This window comes from Oryzias latipes, chromosome 19 (genome assembly GCF_002234675.1).
Source record: "Oryzias latipes chromosome 19, ASM223467v1".
Lineage (NCBI taxonomy): Eukaryota > Metazoa > Chordata > Actinopteri > Beloniformes > Adrianichthyidae > Oryzias > Oryzias latipes.
Window position 1 is genome coordinate 9,881,691 of NC_019877.2, and position 16,966 is coordinate 9,898,656.

Genomic DNA, 16,966 nt, shown 5'->3' on the forward strand with positions numbered 1-16,966 from the left:
GTTATCCCAAAAGTAAGAACTAAAACGTACGATGAGGCTTCACGCAGTTAATATGCAGAGACTGTTTATATTTAAAATAAAAATGAATATATATATTCATTCTTATTTTATTCACATTTGCTGTTTTATATCTGTCTATTAAGGTTTATTTATGTACGTATCTGGTTATTTATCTGTTTGAATTTATACAAATTTTCGTCCTTTTTAAATCGTATTTGTAACTCCAGTGTTTTGCTCAGAGGGATCCTCCACGTCAGTGACTGACCCTTCTCAGTGAACGGGGTCACTGCAATGGGATCTCTGGCTCTTAAACTTAGATCTGGGGGGGAGGAGGGGGTGTGTCCCGTGGTAGCGTATTCTGTGAACCTAAGTGGGAGGTCACTGATGTGGACATGTCCCCAAAATATAATGTCCCCACCTCAGTACAAAGCCAGATGTCTACATTGCATCATGTCATCATTTTTTTTTATCATGGTGTGTGTCTGTGTGTGTGTGTGTGTGTGTGTGTGTGTGGGGGGGGGGGGTGATGGCATTGACTTGTTTGTTTTTAAAATTCGATTATGTTTTTTTATGTTAAACACTTTCGGTAGCATTAGTTGGAAAAGTGCTATAGAAAATTTGGTTTGATTTGATTCATCAACATTACAAACTAAATAAGAAATCTTGCGCCTTCTGATTGGTTTAGTGGACTGTTTTAATCCCCTGGATGAAATACAAGCATTTATCATCTTTTGAACTGTTTTTAAAGCCTTCCCAGTGGTCTGTTAATAATGATTATGCAGTTTTTAGCTAAAATCCAAAAATGTGTCATTTTCTAGGACATAGTTTCTGCAGAGTGGCAGTACATCATAAATTTGCCTCCGAGTAATGGGGGGAAAACCGTTGACGAGTAGCAACCCTAAGTCCCCTTTCACCATCCAGGTGAAAGGGGACTTAGAGGTTTTCCTGTTTACACTCTCCCGCTAGCTTACAGCCCCTCACAACCCCAACCTGTCATTACTAAAGAGACAAAAATGGTGAGTAATATTAAAGCTATCCAGCCGTACAATTTAATCTTTTAGAAGTGGATGCATCGGAATGGTGCAGGGAGCTTGTGGCCTGCCCTGCTCATTTCCTACATTACTCAAAAGCTCTTTTTCTAACTGTATTTTTGGTCTGCTCCTGTTTCACAACAAATAATAATAAAGAAATACTCGCAAAGCTTAATTTAATTTAGGCAAAAGTGAATCGCAGCATCTCTAGTTGCTGCAGCGCACTCGGGTTCTCTTGCAAGTGAAGCTTCATCATCCAGCAGAGCACCATTTGCTTGTTTGTTTCCGTTTGCATGAGCTTTCATAGCTGACAAAAGGCGTGGACGAACAGAGGAAACAAACTCCAGTGGAGGTGTAAGAAAAACAGAACCGTCTCTTTCTGCTCTCATCTGCTCACCGGAACGATCAGCTGCCTCCCTCAAAAGCTAACCTTCAACACTACAAGTAGTTCCCACTCATCTGTCAACAAAGAACACAATGCATCTCACAATTATGCTGACAAAAAGTGGAGATATTTGTAAATGTAAAGAAAGCTCACAAAGGGCTCCCGTGTCAAACCTCTACAGGATCTGCTCTGATTGGCAGAGATCTTCTAGAACTGGATCCACCGTGACTGAACCGGCCAATCAAATGTGGAGAAACATCAAGGTCCAGACTTTGTCCTCATGCAGGTGAACTCTGTGGCTTCCTCAGATGAAAAAATAACTGCTGAACGAGAATTCATGCATATAAACAATCAATACATTAAGTATATAAGTTAACCTTTGAACTTTTAGGTTTTGAAAACAGGAAATGTAAAACAGCAACGTTAAAAAAGTAATCTGTTACTTTCTTCTCTGTTGAGTGATTTGGTCTGACTCAGTCAAGAGTCGCAGCACAATATGTTGATTTTTTTTTTTTATTATCAGAAATGCTTTAAACAGTACAGGCACAGACAGAAGATCACACAAATCCAGTTCTGATTGGTCCATCTGGACGGAGGAAAGAATGAGTCACGCGGAAATAACAGACAATCCGGCATCTCCTCTTTCTCTGAGCGACAGGGGGAGGCATCATGTGCGTGCAAGCATACAGACATCAATGTATGTATGGCTGCAGACCCTGTGGCTTCCTGAAATAATGGGGGTCATTGTCATTTCACTGTGAGCACAAACACCAATAAAACGGTCGACGGCGCTCGTGGGGTGAAGGAAAAGGCAGATAAAGGGCAGATGAGAGAAAGGGAGCCATTCTGCTAGAGCTGGTGGCGTGTACAAATGGAGAACATGGCTCCGTTTCGGAGACCCGTACACTAGATCGTGTGTGTGCTCTTAATGGGGTGCATCTACCATACGTGCAGCGCTGTGTCCTATGAATCAAATAGAAGGAGGCTCATTCTAGTTCTCAAACAGAGCCATTGTGTGTGTGTGTGTGGTTTGCTTTTTCTCTTCCAGGGTGTGTTGTGGGCCCTCTTTAAAAATACATGCATGTTTGTGCATGTGTGACAGCGCTGTGGACACCCTTTAAGATGAAGAGGCGCCCACCCTCCACAGGTGCCACACAAACACAGAGGAACAGATTGCCAAAAACGAGGGTAGTAGTCATTCTGACGAACATCTGTGTGTTTATCACAGATGCTGCGAAACTGCTGGGGAGCAGGAGGAGGGGATTGGCTGGAAGATGGGAGGCGTGGAAGTTCAGCAATAGATTAGAAAATGACTAAATAAAAGTCTAATCCTACTGTCTGTGTAACTAAAAAAAAAAGAAAAAAACAGCCAAAAGGAGCAAACTGATGAGAAAATAATGGGCTTTTAAATGGAGCTGTCACATTATTGGAGACAAACTCACCTTACAGACATACAATAATTAATTCTTCATGTTTATTTACCTCCCACCCTTCTTCTTTTTAGACTTAAGAAGGGTTAACACCCATCTAGATTAAATATTAAAAGATGTCTGTTGCTGCTGCTTTTGTTGCCCTTTGGAATAAGATATAACCCATTTTTGACAAGTTCTCATTCTCTTCTGCTGCGAGACGCTTGTCGAAAACTAAATCAGCAAATGGAGGGAGTGGGGGTGATGCGGTGGTGGGGAGGGGAGGTTAATGAATAATCCAGGTCTTATTCCGAGACGCCCACTTCGCCGAGAAAAAGAGTGCGACGGAAAGACGAAAAAGACGGGCAAGGTAGGGAGAAAAAGAGAGAGAGACGCGGGGAAAAGATGAAAGCCCGGGGATAAATGAGGAAAAAAGGGGGGATGAAAAGAAGAATGGAAACAGGGGAGAGCCGAGCGATCACATGACGGCGTTTTCAATAATAAAACAAAACAGGGGTTTCTACACAAATCGCTGTCTCCCCACCTCAGTGCATCCTCGCCTTCCCTCCGCCCCTCCCCGCCATTGCCCGCTTTTAAAACTTGTCTTAATGCCATTTCTTAATGAACATAATAGCTCGGCGCTAATAATGAAAAGAAAATAAAAACATCTAAAAACACGAAGGGGCCCTGGAGTTGTCGCCGGCGTTCAATTATTTCCTTGTCAAGTGGGTCTGTTTTTAATGAGGCCCTGTGGGACTGACGTCTGTCAGTCAGCCCTGACTTTTTGACACCATTACAACTTCAAATAGAAGCCGCCGCCACGCTGCCTTCCACCGCTCACTCACTAGCTACCGCTCTGCTCATCTGACAGGCTGGGATGGAGGGAGGCAGGGAGAGAGGGGAGGACAGGGAGGAGGAGAGGAGGTGGCAGGAGAGGTACAGGGAAAGGGGGAAGGAGGGGGGGGGGGGGTAAGACAGAGAAGAGAGCACAGACTGTAGGCAGGCTGCACATGCAGGCAGACACACACCGTGCACTTTCTCTGGGTGAAGGCACCATCTATGAGGGTCATTAACAGACGGGGTTTGCCCAACTACCGGGGAACGCACCCCCTCCTTGGCGCCCCCCGCCAATGTCCTTCCTTCCTTTTTCACTTCTTTTTTCCTTGATTCGGTTTTCGTTAGTCCCCGACTTTAATGATAACTCTTGGTGGGGTGGCCCCGCATGGGACATTTGGACATTTGGAGGCATGCTATTTTGTTGGCCATTAATTTGAGGCTTTGAAGCCGACGACGGAGCAGCGGCTGGTGAGGGCCTGTGAAACGATGGGTGACTGGGGAGGTACTCTGGTGTGTGTTTATGGGGTGGAGGGGGACGAACCCCTCCTCCCCCTCATGGACCAAATAGAAGACTATGGCTCTGAAACAGAATAGCAAATGTCCTCAGTGGGAACAGCGACCACGAGAGACACTTTTACCCTCATATGTACTTCTGGTTAGAACAGCACTCTTATCCATCCTCCAAGTCACATGTAGAAAAATCATAAAAACGGGTTTTAAATGAGGATTTTCCCAGATTTTATGAAGAATTAAATAGCAAAAATGTGAAAATACGTCACTCCATACTCAGAACAAACACTGTAGTCTGAATTCCTTCACTACTCACTACTTAGAGCACTACATGGCGTGTTAGAAAAAAATAAATAAATAAAAACATATATATAATGTATATAACTTGTTAGCCATGAGAAATCCCAAAATGTAATCTTTAAGTATACATAAAACACATATAGTATTCTACAAATACCCCTAAAATTGAAAGACTGCATCAAGTGTATGGCTGCCATCTTTGGATTTTTTTGCTGGGATCCTAAGCTATGTCCATCCCTAATTAGGTTTTCGTGCCACAAAGTTCAAGATTTTTCTGGAATATATATAAAAAATATATATATCAAGAGCCTTAGAAATTTCCCAGAAGTCTCTGCGAAAAACCAGTGAGTGTTGATGCTCACTAGAATATAGACCACAATGCATTGCTTTTGAATGATTTTTTTTTAATGCGGGGAAAAAACTAAACTATCCAAGTTTTCCTTTTTAAGAACCCATAAATAGTATTTGTAAAATGTATCTAGTTGGTTTTTATTTCGGGAAAGCTGTGACATCATATTTGCAGTTTAATAATTAAAAAAAAGTAACAGTACTGAGCATGGTCGCCGAATTGTTTTTAAAATCCAGGGCACTAGATAGTATCGCATTATATAGTTATTTTAAAGTTAGAAGGTAGGGACGGAATTCAGACATATAACAAACTACATTCATGAAAGAATATGATGACAAACTTCACCTTGTCCTGCCTTCTGTTCTTCATCTACTAATAACACAAACAATGTTAGAAACAACAACAAAAATTCTCTCTTGTACAGTTCCACTACATACATTTTAATTGGAATCTTGAAATCATAAATAAATACAAACAAAATTGCTCATATCGAAGAAAAAAAAACTACACAAGATAGACATTTAAATGTTAGTACACAACAGTGTGAAACTTGTAATTTCCGCAAGTCCATAAAAATGAGTTGTAATGTGTGCTTTGGGAGAGCCTGGAAGCTGACGCTCATACTTTACAGTCAGGAAAAGCTTTTCTCTGGATTGTTTTATGGGTTGAACCTGACAAGGCCCGGTCAGTGTTCCCTTAAAAGTGTAGCAAAGCGATATATATATATTTATTAGTCTCAGTTGCTGGGCTCCTAAAATATTCCCATGTTTGTTTACTAAATGCAAACTATAATAACAACTCAGAGTAAACGACCAACTTGATGTGCTGTGAATGTATTTTTAGGTATCTTTGTATGCAAGGGTCTATAAAGATTTACTGAATCATGAAGCTGCAGAAGCTAACATTACATTTTCATCGTTTTAAGACTTTTCTTTTCATACAGATCTGGAAAGTGGCTTGCCACACCTCTGTTGTGGAAAAAAAGGAAAGGGAACTTGGGAATCGGCTTTGATTCGGACTGTGTTCACCAAACTATATATGATGCCACAGAAAGATTTAACTGGTGGAAAAAATTCTCACCAAGTTTTTTTTTTTTTTTTTATCCCCCTAGAGATGTAAGAAAAAGCCTGACACAGAGAGGAAATAAACAACTGAGAGAAAGAAGGAGAAAGGAAGCACAAAGGGAGGAAAAAAAGGCAGAAAAGAAAAGGAAGAAACAGAGAGATGGGGAGGAAAAAAAAGCTCCCTGTCAGGCTTTGGAAACAGTGATTCATTGGGACCATTTGTCCTAATTACAGCAGAACAACGCGTTTGTCGCTATTAATCAAGGGTGAGTGTGTATTTGTATTTGTTTTGGGATGGAGGGGGGAGCTTGTACGTATGTGTGTACAGCTGAGATCAGTGGCCTCGCAGATTGAAATAGATGGCCAGGATGATGGTGAGAAGAATGATGGCTCCCAGTATGAAGACCAGGACGCGGTTTTGGATGATCCTGAGGAGAAGAAGCAAAAGAAAAGACAGACAGCAGGTCAGATTCAGCCAAATCATAGTTTTTTATGAGTGGACGGAAAAGAATCGTTTGTTTATGAGTAAACTAGAAAGGCACCTATAAGCTGGAGACATTTATTAGTTGTCATTAGGCCTAAATTATGCATCTATCACATGCATTCAATCTGAAAAACCATCAACATTGCACAATTTGCTTTAAGGGTTTTTTTTTTTTTTTACTGTTTGCATGAGTTTTTTCCCCCCAAACCAAACAAGCACAAACACAGAACTTTATTTGCTCTTTAAAGTGGAAAAAGTGGCTCAGTAGTTTCCTGTAGGCAATAAAATCCTTCCATTAATGGTGGAATCTTTTAATAAAATGTAAAAAATAAAATAAAAAAAGCTTCCTTTTGCACATTTACTTTTTCCAACGTTGACCGAAGTAAACTTGACAAAAGGGGGCTTTTAAAGTGAAAGGAAACAATGCTGGACAGTTCCAGTAAGTGCTTATGTGGACACTTATCCTCTGTGCCCCAAGTTCCCCAGTGTGTGTAACACTACTCATAGATAAACACACACACACACATTCCTAACCCTCCGCTGCTTCTGACAAATGAGAGAATTATCACATTTGCTGACATGTGGAGGGGTGGAGGAGAGGCCGGTAGGGGGGCACTGTCCACTTCTCTAAGCAGGAGATGAATAGCCCGTGCCATGGCCATTTATCACTGGTGGAAGGTGGTGGAAGTGTGTGTGTGTGTGTGTGTGTGGTTGGCTCGTTGTTCAGTCACCCCGCTACCCTCTAAAGTCGGAGTCTGCGCCGACACAGCAGTGGAGCTCACAGCCTCGTGCTGTCCAACAGCTCGGATTCGCCGCCGCCTCAACCAGCCACTTAGTTTAAAGCCACAGCAGGAGGAGGAGATGAGAAAAACACGACTCTGCACTGTTGTGTCCCGGTGATAAGCATTAATGATTACATCTTGCTTTCTTCGTATAGACTTTCTGTCAGGGAAGAGTGTACTTTTCAAAACTCCTCCTCTTCAAGGATTCTTTCACTGTCATGGCAAACACCTCAGAGCTAAAGATGCAGAAGAGATCCTGAAGAACTAAAGCACTGCAAACCGTGGATTTAAAACCTTGTTCTTAGACATTCAAGAGATTTGACCAAGTCATAACATATCTTTGTTGTACTCGAGCTTTTCACAAAATCAGCACAGTTGAGAGTTTTTTTTGTCTCAATAGGAGCTCGGATCTAAAAACAAATTGGGAATGATTGAAATGAGTCAAAATCCTTTTTCCTCCTTACTCTAGAAAAAAGAAAAAACTTGATTTACAACTCTAAAAACCTCAATTTTAGAAAGATTGAAGAGATGTTCAAAATCTAAATGAATTTTATTAAACAGAATTCCTAACATGGAGAAGCATACCTGTTACTGGACTGCATAGCATTCCATTTTAAGCAATTCTCTCTAACGGGAATGCTTGCTTGGAACTCCTTTCTAAATTTGTATCTTATAGGATTTCTTGTTAATTTAAAATGACTTGCTGCATGGATAGATAACTGGACTACTTTCTAGAGATTTCCTTGCCAATGCCTTAGTCTCATGCACACATATGATGCAGTTTTGTGGGTTTTCCAGCCACGTGGAGAGTCATAGACAGGAGAGGTCACCTCATAAAGGGACTTAGGGTGCTAGAAAACTGAAAAAGATTTTGATGCGGACCACCTGCGGGGTTTCCCCATTTTTCATATGTAGACAGCGCACATCCATCTGTAAAGGCAGTTGTGACTAAGGCATTGAAATACTGTTCTTTTTCTATTTTTAAATGAAATCAAACTTTATTTATAAAAAGCGTTCTCAGACCTTGCACAACTTGAAGTGCTTTAACATTACAATAAAAACCCAACCCACCTTTTCCACTCTTCTCCGTTAACACACATGACACATGACCCCACACACACAATACATATAAAAGTAACCTCTAAAAGAATTTTAAGGCTTGGCTCTGCTGTGAGGAAAAAGTATTTGGAAATCCATTCATACCAGGAGCCAGTTTGGTCATAGGAACATCGCCACTGTGCCCACCCAAAACCAGGACAGATAACTTTCAGCCGTTTTAGGATAACTTTGAGCGGTAAAACTCTATAATACAAGTGCTCATTGCAACTAGATTTGCTTTAAAAGAAGATGTTTCTCCTTGAATAAATCCATGCATCATAATCCAGTAGATATTTATCTTTCAGATTACACAGAAAGAAAAGCCCTCCGTAGAAGTTGTGCAGGGATAGACCATCCTCACCATCCTGCTTAGATGAGTCAGTCTGGCTGCTGCAAACTGGGGAGGAGATCCCAGTGAAACTCTAATCAGAGCGTACTTAGCAAGACCACATCTCTCCAAATTAACTGACATTCATTATTCACGATGATTATTTATTCCATCCAAATACCCAGAGGAGTGTTTTCCTGTGTGTGTGTGTGTGTTAACCAGCTCACTTTGTGTTGTTTGTTAATTTTTCTGCTAGGAGGGAAAAAAAAAGGGAGGAGATGACTAGAGGACTGCTGAGGAAAAATGTAAAGAAAGTTTAGTTTTTTGGCTGCAAGCATGGGCGCAAATAAAACAGCATTTATTAAAAGAGTGTGATTCGCCAGCAAACACAGAATAACTTCAAACACTCAAAGCTTCAAAGCTTTACAGAATATGATGGTGCTGTATTTTAAGATATTTATCTCTAAGGACAAATTTTAAAAAAAAACATCAAACGTTCTTTTGTCGTAAACTGATTCACCGTTAAACAATCTGAGAGAGCATGTAAAACGGCTTATATAACTTGTTTTAATCATTTAAGGTAAAGTTGAGCAAGATTGGAGCTCTCCGGCCGTTCAGTTTTGATCCAGATACCAGCTCGGACGGGGAAAACAAAGACGTACACGGATCTGGTCATCTACAAGTGAATGCACCAGAACGGATCATTCTTCTCAATTTGCATTTTTTCGTCTGCTCCCGATTTACGAATTGAATAAAGAAATACTCAGAAATGAAATTTTGAACTTAAATTTCTTTATATATGTTCTCCATTATTAGAAAACTGCCATTAGACCATGTTAAAAACACCAAAATAATAGTTTTCGTTGGAGTTGGTCTTTAAAGTCAGAAAAGAAAAGGAAAACCTCAAAATTTAGAGGACATCATCTTTTTTAAATTTTTTGCAGAGCGGCTGATTCTGTCCTGACGACACTCAAACTGAACAGAACTCGTCAAACTGGATCCACCCTCCAGATTTGACACTTCACATAAAAGCAGGAAGTGATGTGTGTGTGCTGACACGTCCACACCAACTGCTACCTTCACTCCAGTCCCTTCAATGAGGTTGGGGTGTAATGCTAATTCAGCTGCAGATTTGTACGGGAAAAATATAGTCTTGAGAGGTTTCACCTAAATTATTCTTTCACAGACAAGTAGAACATAAATAGTAGATTTCACAATAAAGTGCTCATGTAAACACACTTGGTTTAAATGAGCCTTAAGTCAGTACTTTCCCAATAAACATATTTAATAGTAATCAAAGAACAAAATTATACCTTTCAAACTGTAAAGGGTTTTTATTTTATAACTCTTATTAAGAATTTTGTTTTGCTTTGAACTCTCGGTTTCAGTAGTGCTGCTGAATGCTCCATAGGCGTTCACTGGATCTCCTCATTGTACCTAAAATGTCAACCAACGGGAGGAAAGTGCGCCGGCTTTTCTATTGGCTCCTGAGGATCCGTCAGAGAAGTTTGGCAGTGGGTTAACACCCCACCGGACAGCCGTTCAGGCAGAATAACTCACACGGGGAAAAAAAAGCAGTGAAATGAGCAAATAATAAAACAACCAATTGAACATAAACAAGGAAAGCAAGAAACTGTAAAAAATAGAATTGAGAGATGGATTGAGTGGACAGAAAGAGGGAATGAGAGGTGGAGGAGGAGAGAGAAAAGTCCGTTTACCCAAGGAGGCAAAGCTGGAGGAGAGGCTCCTCAGAGACAGATGAAAATAATGAGGACTTTTCTGTCAGGAAAGATTTACAAAATCGTACCAGTGTTATTAAAATTTAAAATCTCTCTTTTTTTTCACCCCCTCCCTTTTCTCCCTTCCCAACCTCTTACTCCCTCCCTCACTTCCTTTGCCTGGTTCTCCCTCCTCTTTCAGCCTTATTACCAGCTCTAATGAGCACCGGGATGCACCTCAGCTGTGTGGAGATGTGTGTGTGTGTGTGTATGTTGGGGTCCAAGTCCCTGGTGCCAGCTCCATCAGTAACCCAGATTCCCCAGCTCCTTCAGTGACACACATGTAAGCACACTTACACACAAAGACACACGGCTGGGCACACAGAGACGCTTGTTCGCGCTGCTTTGATGGCTCTCAGAGGTGGCTGGACATGCAGACACATATGCACACCTTTAGACAGACAGATAACACCCCTTCCCCAAAACAAAAACAACCTCAGACAGGCCCAAGCCACCTTCAAACGTGCACACAAACACACACACACACACACACACACACACACACACACACCCACACACACACACACACACACACACACACACACACACACACACACACACACACACACACAACACACAATACTACCAGCAAACTTAGCTTTGGAGATACATCTCTCAGGCCCTCCCTTATCCTTCTTTTTTCCACAAGTAGACCAATAAAATAAAAATCAATGGCTGTCTGAGCCATTCTGGCTCTCCTCCTTCCAAACCCTGGGAATATCCAGCATGGAAGAGAAGGAGGGGAGAAACAGGGAGGGAGGGAAGGATCAATGTGTTCACAAATGGTTTGACTGATGGACATGGAGGTGGGGGCGCCGGTGGGAGAAAGACTAAGTAATGCCCCAACTTCTTACCCCAGACTAATTCAAACACATTTTTCATCTAAGCAGCGCACGCTCTCCCTTGTATGCACACAATCAAATCTGTTGTTGTCGGGGGCAGACACGCAGAAGCGAGAAGCGCTTTAAGTCGGACCCGTTCGACTGAGCAGACGGTGAAAAACTTTCACAGAGTGAGGCTGAGGCAAGTGGATCCAAAGATCATCATTTCACCTGTTTTCTGGAGGATACTGATACCACCGAGCATGCCTCAGTCTACTGCCCCCCCGAGGGGACGTTAAAGCTAAACAACGGTTTTTGAGATGCACGTGCACACACCAACCTGACGTGCACAGCCCACACACACTCAGAGTGGCTCTTTAATTGGAAGATGTTTACTGTAATTATTTAAAGACGACCCAAACATCGTGTCATTCCTAGAAATAAAACAGCGTTTAAGAGCAAACCCACATGTTTGGGGGTTCAGCCATGCAGGATTGCATTAGATTGTTATTACATGCAGCAGGAGTTTAGACTTTTATCCAAGTAAATAAAGCATAAAATGCAACATTTAAATATTAGGACGAAGACTTGAAAGCTTTCAAATAACATGCTTTTACATTTTTTTTTACTAAGATTCTCTTTTTGTTCACATTTTGTTCTAAAATCAGTCATTTCCACTTATTACACAATTTTTTTTGCTGTAATCAAATAAACTACAAACAGGTAAATAAAAACTTAGAACTAGCAAGAAACATATAATGTTAAATCGTAGTTCATTACAGGTCAAATCATTAGTTTAATCCTTTCCCCTAAAATTAAGTAATTTTAAATTAAAAAAATCCTGACATGAACTCATCCTACGGCACTAAACTACACCACACTTGCAAATTTATGACAGAAAGACAGATCACAGTAAGTTTTGCTGCGTTTATTTCCATTTCTTGAAGGTAAGCCTTGTTTTCGTTCCAAAAATGTCTTCTAACCACTTTTTTCACTAATCAATTTTTGATTCCCTGCTGTCCCAAATGTGTTGCCAGTTTTGGTTCCATCCAAATCTTAGCTGAAAGACATTTAGTTTGAAATTCTGTCAGAGAAGCATTCTGATGTTTACTCTGAATCGTGCCCAGTGGCAACTGGGAAAACTCCCGCCCTCGACTGGCCATCTTTTATTGGGATGTATGTAGAGTGGATTTATGGAAAAGTACACTTTTTTTTAAACCAGATAGATATTCTTTTCTCTAAAATTAAGGACATTTTTTCTTGACTTGTTCTGACGCAATTTTAAATTCCTTCAAATTTGATAAAAACCTAAAAGCGTTGGGAAGTCTTGTTGCCAGGAAAACATGGCCTGATTGTCTCACTTTCCTCTCCTTTCCCACCAAATAGATGCAGGAGAACAGCACCAGGGCCCGACTGGTTCATCCATTTTTTATTTGGCAGCTAACAACCGTGGCCGGTAGCAGACTAGACCGTGGCCCAGTATTCTGCCGGAAAAAGCGTGCAAAGAATGAGGGCAGAGTTAGATTGAGGGAAAGTGGAGGATAGAGGGAGGTAAAGATGAGTAAATATAGACTAGGAAGATAAGAATATGTGTGCACATCTTTAAGGGATGGGATAAGAAGTGTGGAGAGAGGAGATGATGGAGAGGGAAATGCAAAGTGTATGAAAGAAAAAGTTTGAACAACTTTAAAGAACTTTTTCCTGCTGACTGCAGTTTCAGGCAGTAGCTGCTAAATCGCTTGATTATTACGGTGCACATAGGTGGTGCTCTAAAGTCCAAAGGAATATAGACAATCAATGATTTTTTTTACGTTATTTATTGCCCCCTTTGAAAATCATTTGCACTATTTTGAATGAAAATGCACTTTAGGTAAGCTCAAGCCAAAGTTAAAGCAATCCACCTCAATGATAAAATGCAAAATTGGGATTTTTGTCAGGTTCTCTTTCAAACTCTGGTCATGAATCAGTTAAAGAACAATTTGTTTACTAAATATCTTGAAAAATCATTTCACATATAACTGGTGGCTTTTAAAATAAACAGGACTGGACAAGTTATTTCTGATTTAGATTATTTTGTTCCACTTTGTTTGAAATCAGCGATCTTAAATGGATTGAACCCTCAGTGCATTCTATAATGCAGGGACACCCATCACTGCGACTGCACATTCAGATGATGGTTATCGCCTGTTGGCGGACAAGAAAAAGGTGTCTGCTTTGAATACTAAATGGGGCATTTCTAAGTAAAGGCATTTATTATTCCCCCTTTTTTATCAAGTATATTTTTGAGCATTATTTGGTATTTTAGCCTTCTGATTAAACAAGCACAAAAGTAATTAGTTGAATTTTCCTTTTCCATATTTTTAAAAGACTAAAGTCTAGTTGTGCTCATCTTACTGGCATCTGCATGACTGTCGGACTGAAGACTGTCTGTGGTTTCATTTTGGACAGGCTCCAGCAACATCTCCACTCTGGTAGTACAAAGTGGGCAAAAGGCAATATTAAATAAACAGTGATACCTAAAAACAAGAAGTGTCAATCAATTGAAAATTTTGATTGCGATTAATCGTATAATGTCAATAGCTGATGCACATTGTTTTGTAGTGTTTCATAATACTACATTTCGACTGCAACTTAAGTATTTACTATATAAAATTATGTATTTTTGTTACAAATTTCCTAAATCTCAATAAAAAAACAGTCTGTTAGCAAAAAAAAAAAGGAAAGTTACCGTTGTATAGATGTAACATTACATAGTAAAGTCAATCTGATGTAGCGTTGCACTTCCTTGTCTGCCCAAGATGATGATGATTATTATTTCAAGAAGGGCTATAGATTATCAAAACTGCAGGTGACCGGATCTGAGTGAGGAACCTGGAGAAAACTCTAAAACTGAATCAGACTCACTTCCTGTTTATCTGCTGCACTACAGGAAAACGTCAACACTTTTGTGCTTTAAATGGGTTTGATCATGCTGGCGTGCACGCAGACAAGTGAACAAAATCTCAATTGAATATCCTTGTTATTAAAAAATAATAATAACAGAAACGCTAAGTAAAAATATTTTTTGCACAAAATGTGTTTTCTTTTCTAAAAAGCTCTTCTGCAGTTGTTTTTATTAACATGTAGTTACAATGTTAGACTATTTGAGTTTATGCACTAAAACACAATTAAATCAACCACTTTAACAATAACATTACTTGCTAAACTTAACATTAAAAAATTAGCAATCCTTTTCTCTTCTTGCAAAGATTTCAGAAAATGAAAGCTGTTCTAGGTTACATTCTGTGAGGGCGGAGTTTCAGCTGCAGATCTGATTACACTCTTCAGAATAAAAGGGGAAAAAAGTAGGAGCTGTAAAGAAAATATATGAATCCTATAAAATATTTTGTTTCCCTCAGGACTAAAATCCCATTTAAGTACACAAATCATTACTGCTCAACACCTAACATGACTGTCTGACAAGATATACTTCTTTTATTGTCACTAAAATAAGAAAATACACCATAAATGTAACATTATAACGTTAATATTATAAAGTTAACATTTTTCTTAATATTTTTAGGCTTAGATTTGAAACATGAAAAAATGTGTTAGTCAGGAATGTTTATGGATGTTATCTGAGGACTAAGTGTGTTTCATTAGATCAGAACTCATTTTTAACGTGTTATTTTTTACTCATGCCACTTGTTTGACAGCTATTTTCCGCTTTAAATTTCGTTTCAAATTCTTTGAGGAAGAGAGAGTAGGAAAAAAAAAATATGATCCATCTAGGATTTCACGCCAAACTCAAGGATATTGGTGTTTATGTCTGAGTCTTTTTCTAATGTTAAGGAAAATCCACCCAAACTGTTTGTTTGCCATTTCAAATCAACTCTCTAAATATTTGCATCAAGTCCCGTGTGGTTTTGCATCCTGTGTGTCCACAGATTGTTCACCAGCACGCACACACAAACCCACAGGCCGGACCTTTCTCCCACAAATGTACAAAACCCTGCAATGGTTAAGTCACAACTATGTAAACATTCAACTATTGTATAGTGGCTCTTAAAATGTCCTATTTTACACCACGTTGTTATGGGCAGTTGCTAAAAAAGTTCAGCCTTTGTCCCATGTTTATGTGGCCTCATTGCTTTGTCCTGCTAGGCTAGTGGAGGACCAGTGCCAAACGAAAATGCATTTATCTAAAAGATTGCAAAGCTGCTCTGGGGAGTGTTTCCCATAATCTTGCATGAAATCAGATCAGTCAGAGATTATTGAAACCACCAAGCTTATCGTGTGGAAACCTGCGAACCCAGATCACTTCTGCTCCAGCAAGTTGGAGCAGAGAAGCAGGGGAGTAGAAGAAGGGGAGAACTTGGGGTATAATGTCATCCCACAAGCCCTCATTTGACACTACAAGGGAGACTTTAGTCAGTCTAAATAATCCATGCTGTACCATTAAATTTGCAGACTAGCTTCCCTACTCTCCGAGTCTCAGCTCAGAGAGACAGATTCAATGGGATGTGAGATAAGAGAGGAAGGATGAGTAATAAATTAGACCAAAACCTAAGCAGAACTTGTTTTTAAAAAATCCCAGTTTGTTCAACTAGATGTTATTTTTAAGTGTCCTGAAAGGACAACAAGCATATTTTAGAATTGAAAAATAAGAATGTGGATAGAAAGTGTACATTCATCACCTTTTTTTTTTTTTAACTGTTTGGGAAAAACAGGTTCAGTTTAAAGACCCACTCCAGTCATCTTTTGATGTATTTCAAGGTTTCCCAGTTTTTTGTTTTATTATGATTTTGTCTGTTTTGGTCAAAACCAGAAAACTTTGCTAGGACCTAATTTCGGTGGAGCCGGAGTAGTTCATTAGAAACTCAATTTCTGGCGAATTTTAGGCCAGGGGCAACCCCACCCCCTTTCCCCTTCCTGTTCCTGAGAGCTCTCTGTTTACATGAACTCCCATTAGCTTATAGCCCCTCACATCCCCAATCTAACATTACGAAGAGGAAAATGAAGACATTCACAGATCTGGTCTATAAATGGAAGCATCGGAACGGAGCGGGGCATGGAGCCTGTGGCCCATCCATTGTATTTTCTACATCACAAATACAATGTTTTTCAAACAATATTGTTTTTTTCCTCCTGATTCACAACGATTTGAATAAAGAAATACTCAGAAATGCAATTTTAAACTTAATTTTCTTTATACAGTATAAATCCTCCATCATAAGAAAAATGCTACAAGAACAATGTTAAAAATGACCAAAAAACAAAATTTTTATCAGAGTGGGCCCTTAAGGAACCCATCCAATGTGACTGGAATTGTTGCAGTAGCAGCATTATTATCTCCAGCTTCATTTGCTCTGAAGGGACTATCAATAGACTCAACTCTAAAGTCCTGCTAATCCCAGCTTTAATTCAAGCGTGGAGTCAATTCAGTAAAAATCAGAAAAAGCAGGAGCAAAAATAATAAAAAGAGAAAATGTAAAGCGCTGGGAAAGAGCTGATGTTGACAGCAGGAGCTGAGCGACTTAGAATTCCTTCCTCCTCGTGCAGAAGTAAACTCTTGTGGCACTCTCACGCTTTCCATCTCAGCTACAGTGTGGGCGTGAAGCGGGATGAGAGATGCAGATGCTGCTTCACCTCTGCGTTCCTGTGAACCGCGGTTCAAAAGTCAAAGGGCACTCGGGTTGCTCTGGGACTGCTGGAAATAATATGAGGAAATTCATATTTACAGAATCCAGTTGTGAGGGATCGTGAGGAGGCACAGAGCTGGACTTAGATCCAAAAGGTTGGGAGTTCATT

The 16,966-nt window shown here is 40.0% G+C and overlaps 1 protein-coding gene across 4 annotated transcripts in view; it reads right to left on the bottom strand.

The window, feature by feature from the left end:
- Window positions 1-1,911: 1,911 nt before the first annotated feature.
- Window positions 1,912-16,966, bottom strand: part of vti1a (vesicle transport through interaction with t-SNAREs 1A) — a 104,831-nt gene continuing 89,776 nt past the window's right edge. For all 4 annotated transcript variants that reach the window (XM_004080387.4, XM_011488209.3, XM_004080388.4 and 1 more), the window contains one exon: window positions 1,912-6,313. In XM_004080387.4, coding sequence (XP_004080435.1) covers window positions 6,220-6,313 — 94 coding nt within the window. In that variant the 3' untranslated portion in view covers window positions 1,912-6,219. The remainder of the gene's footprint in view (window positions 6,314-16,966) is intronic.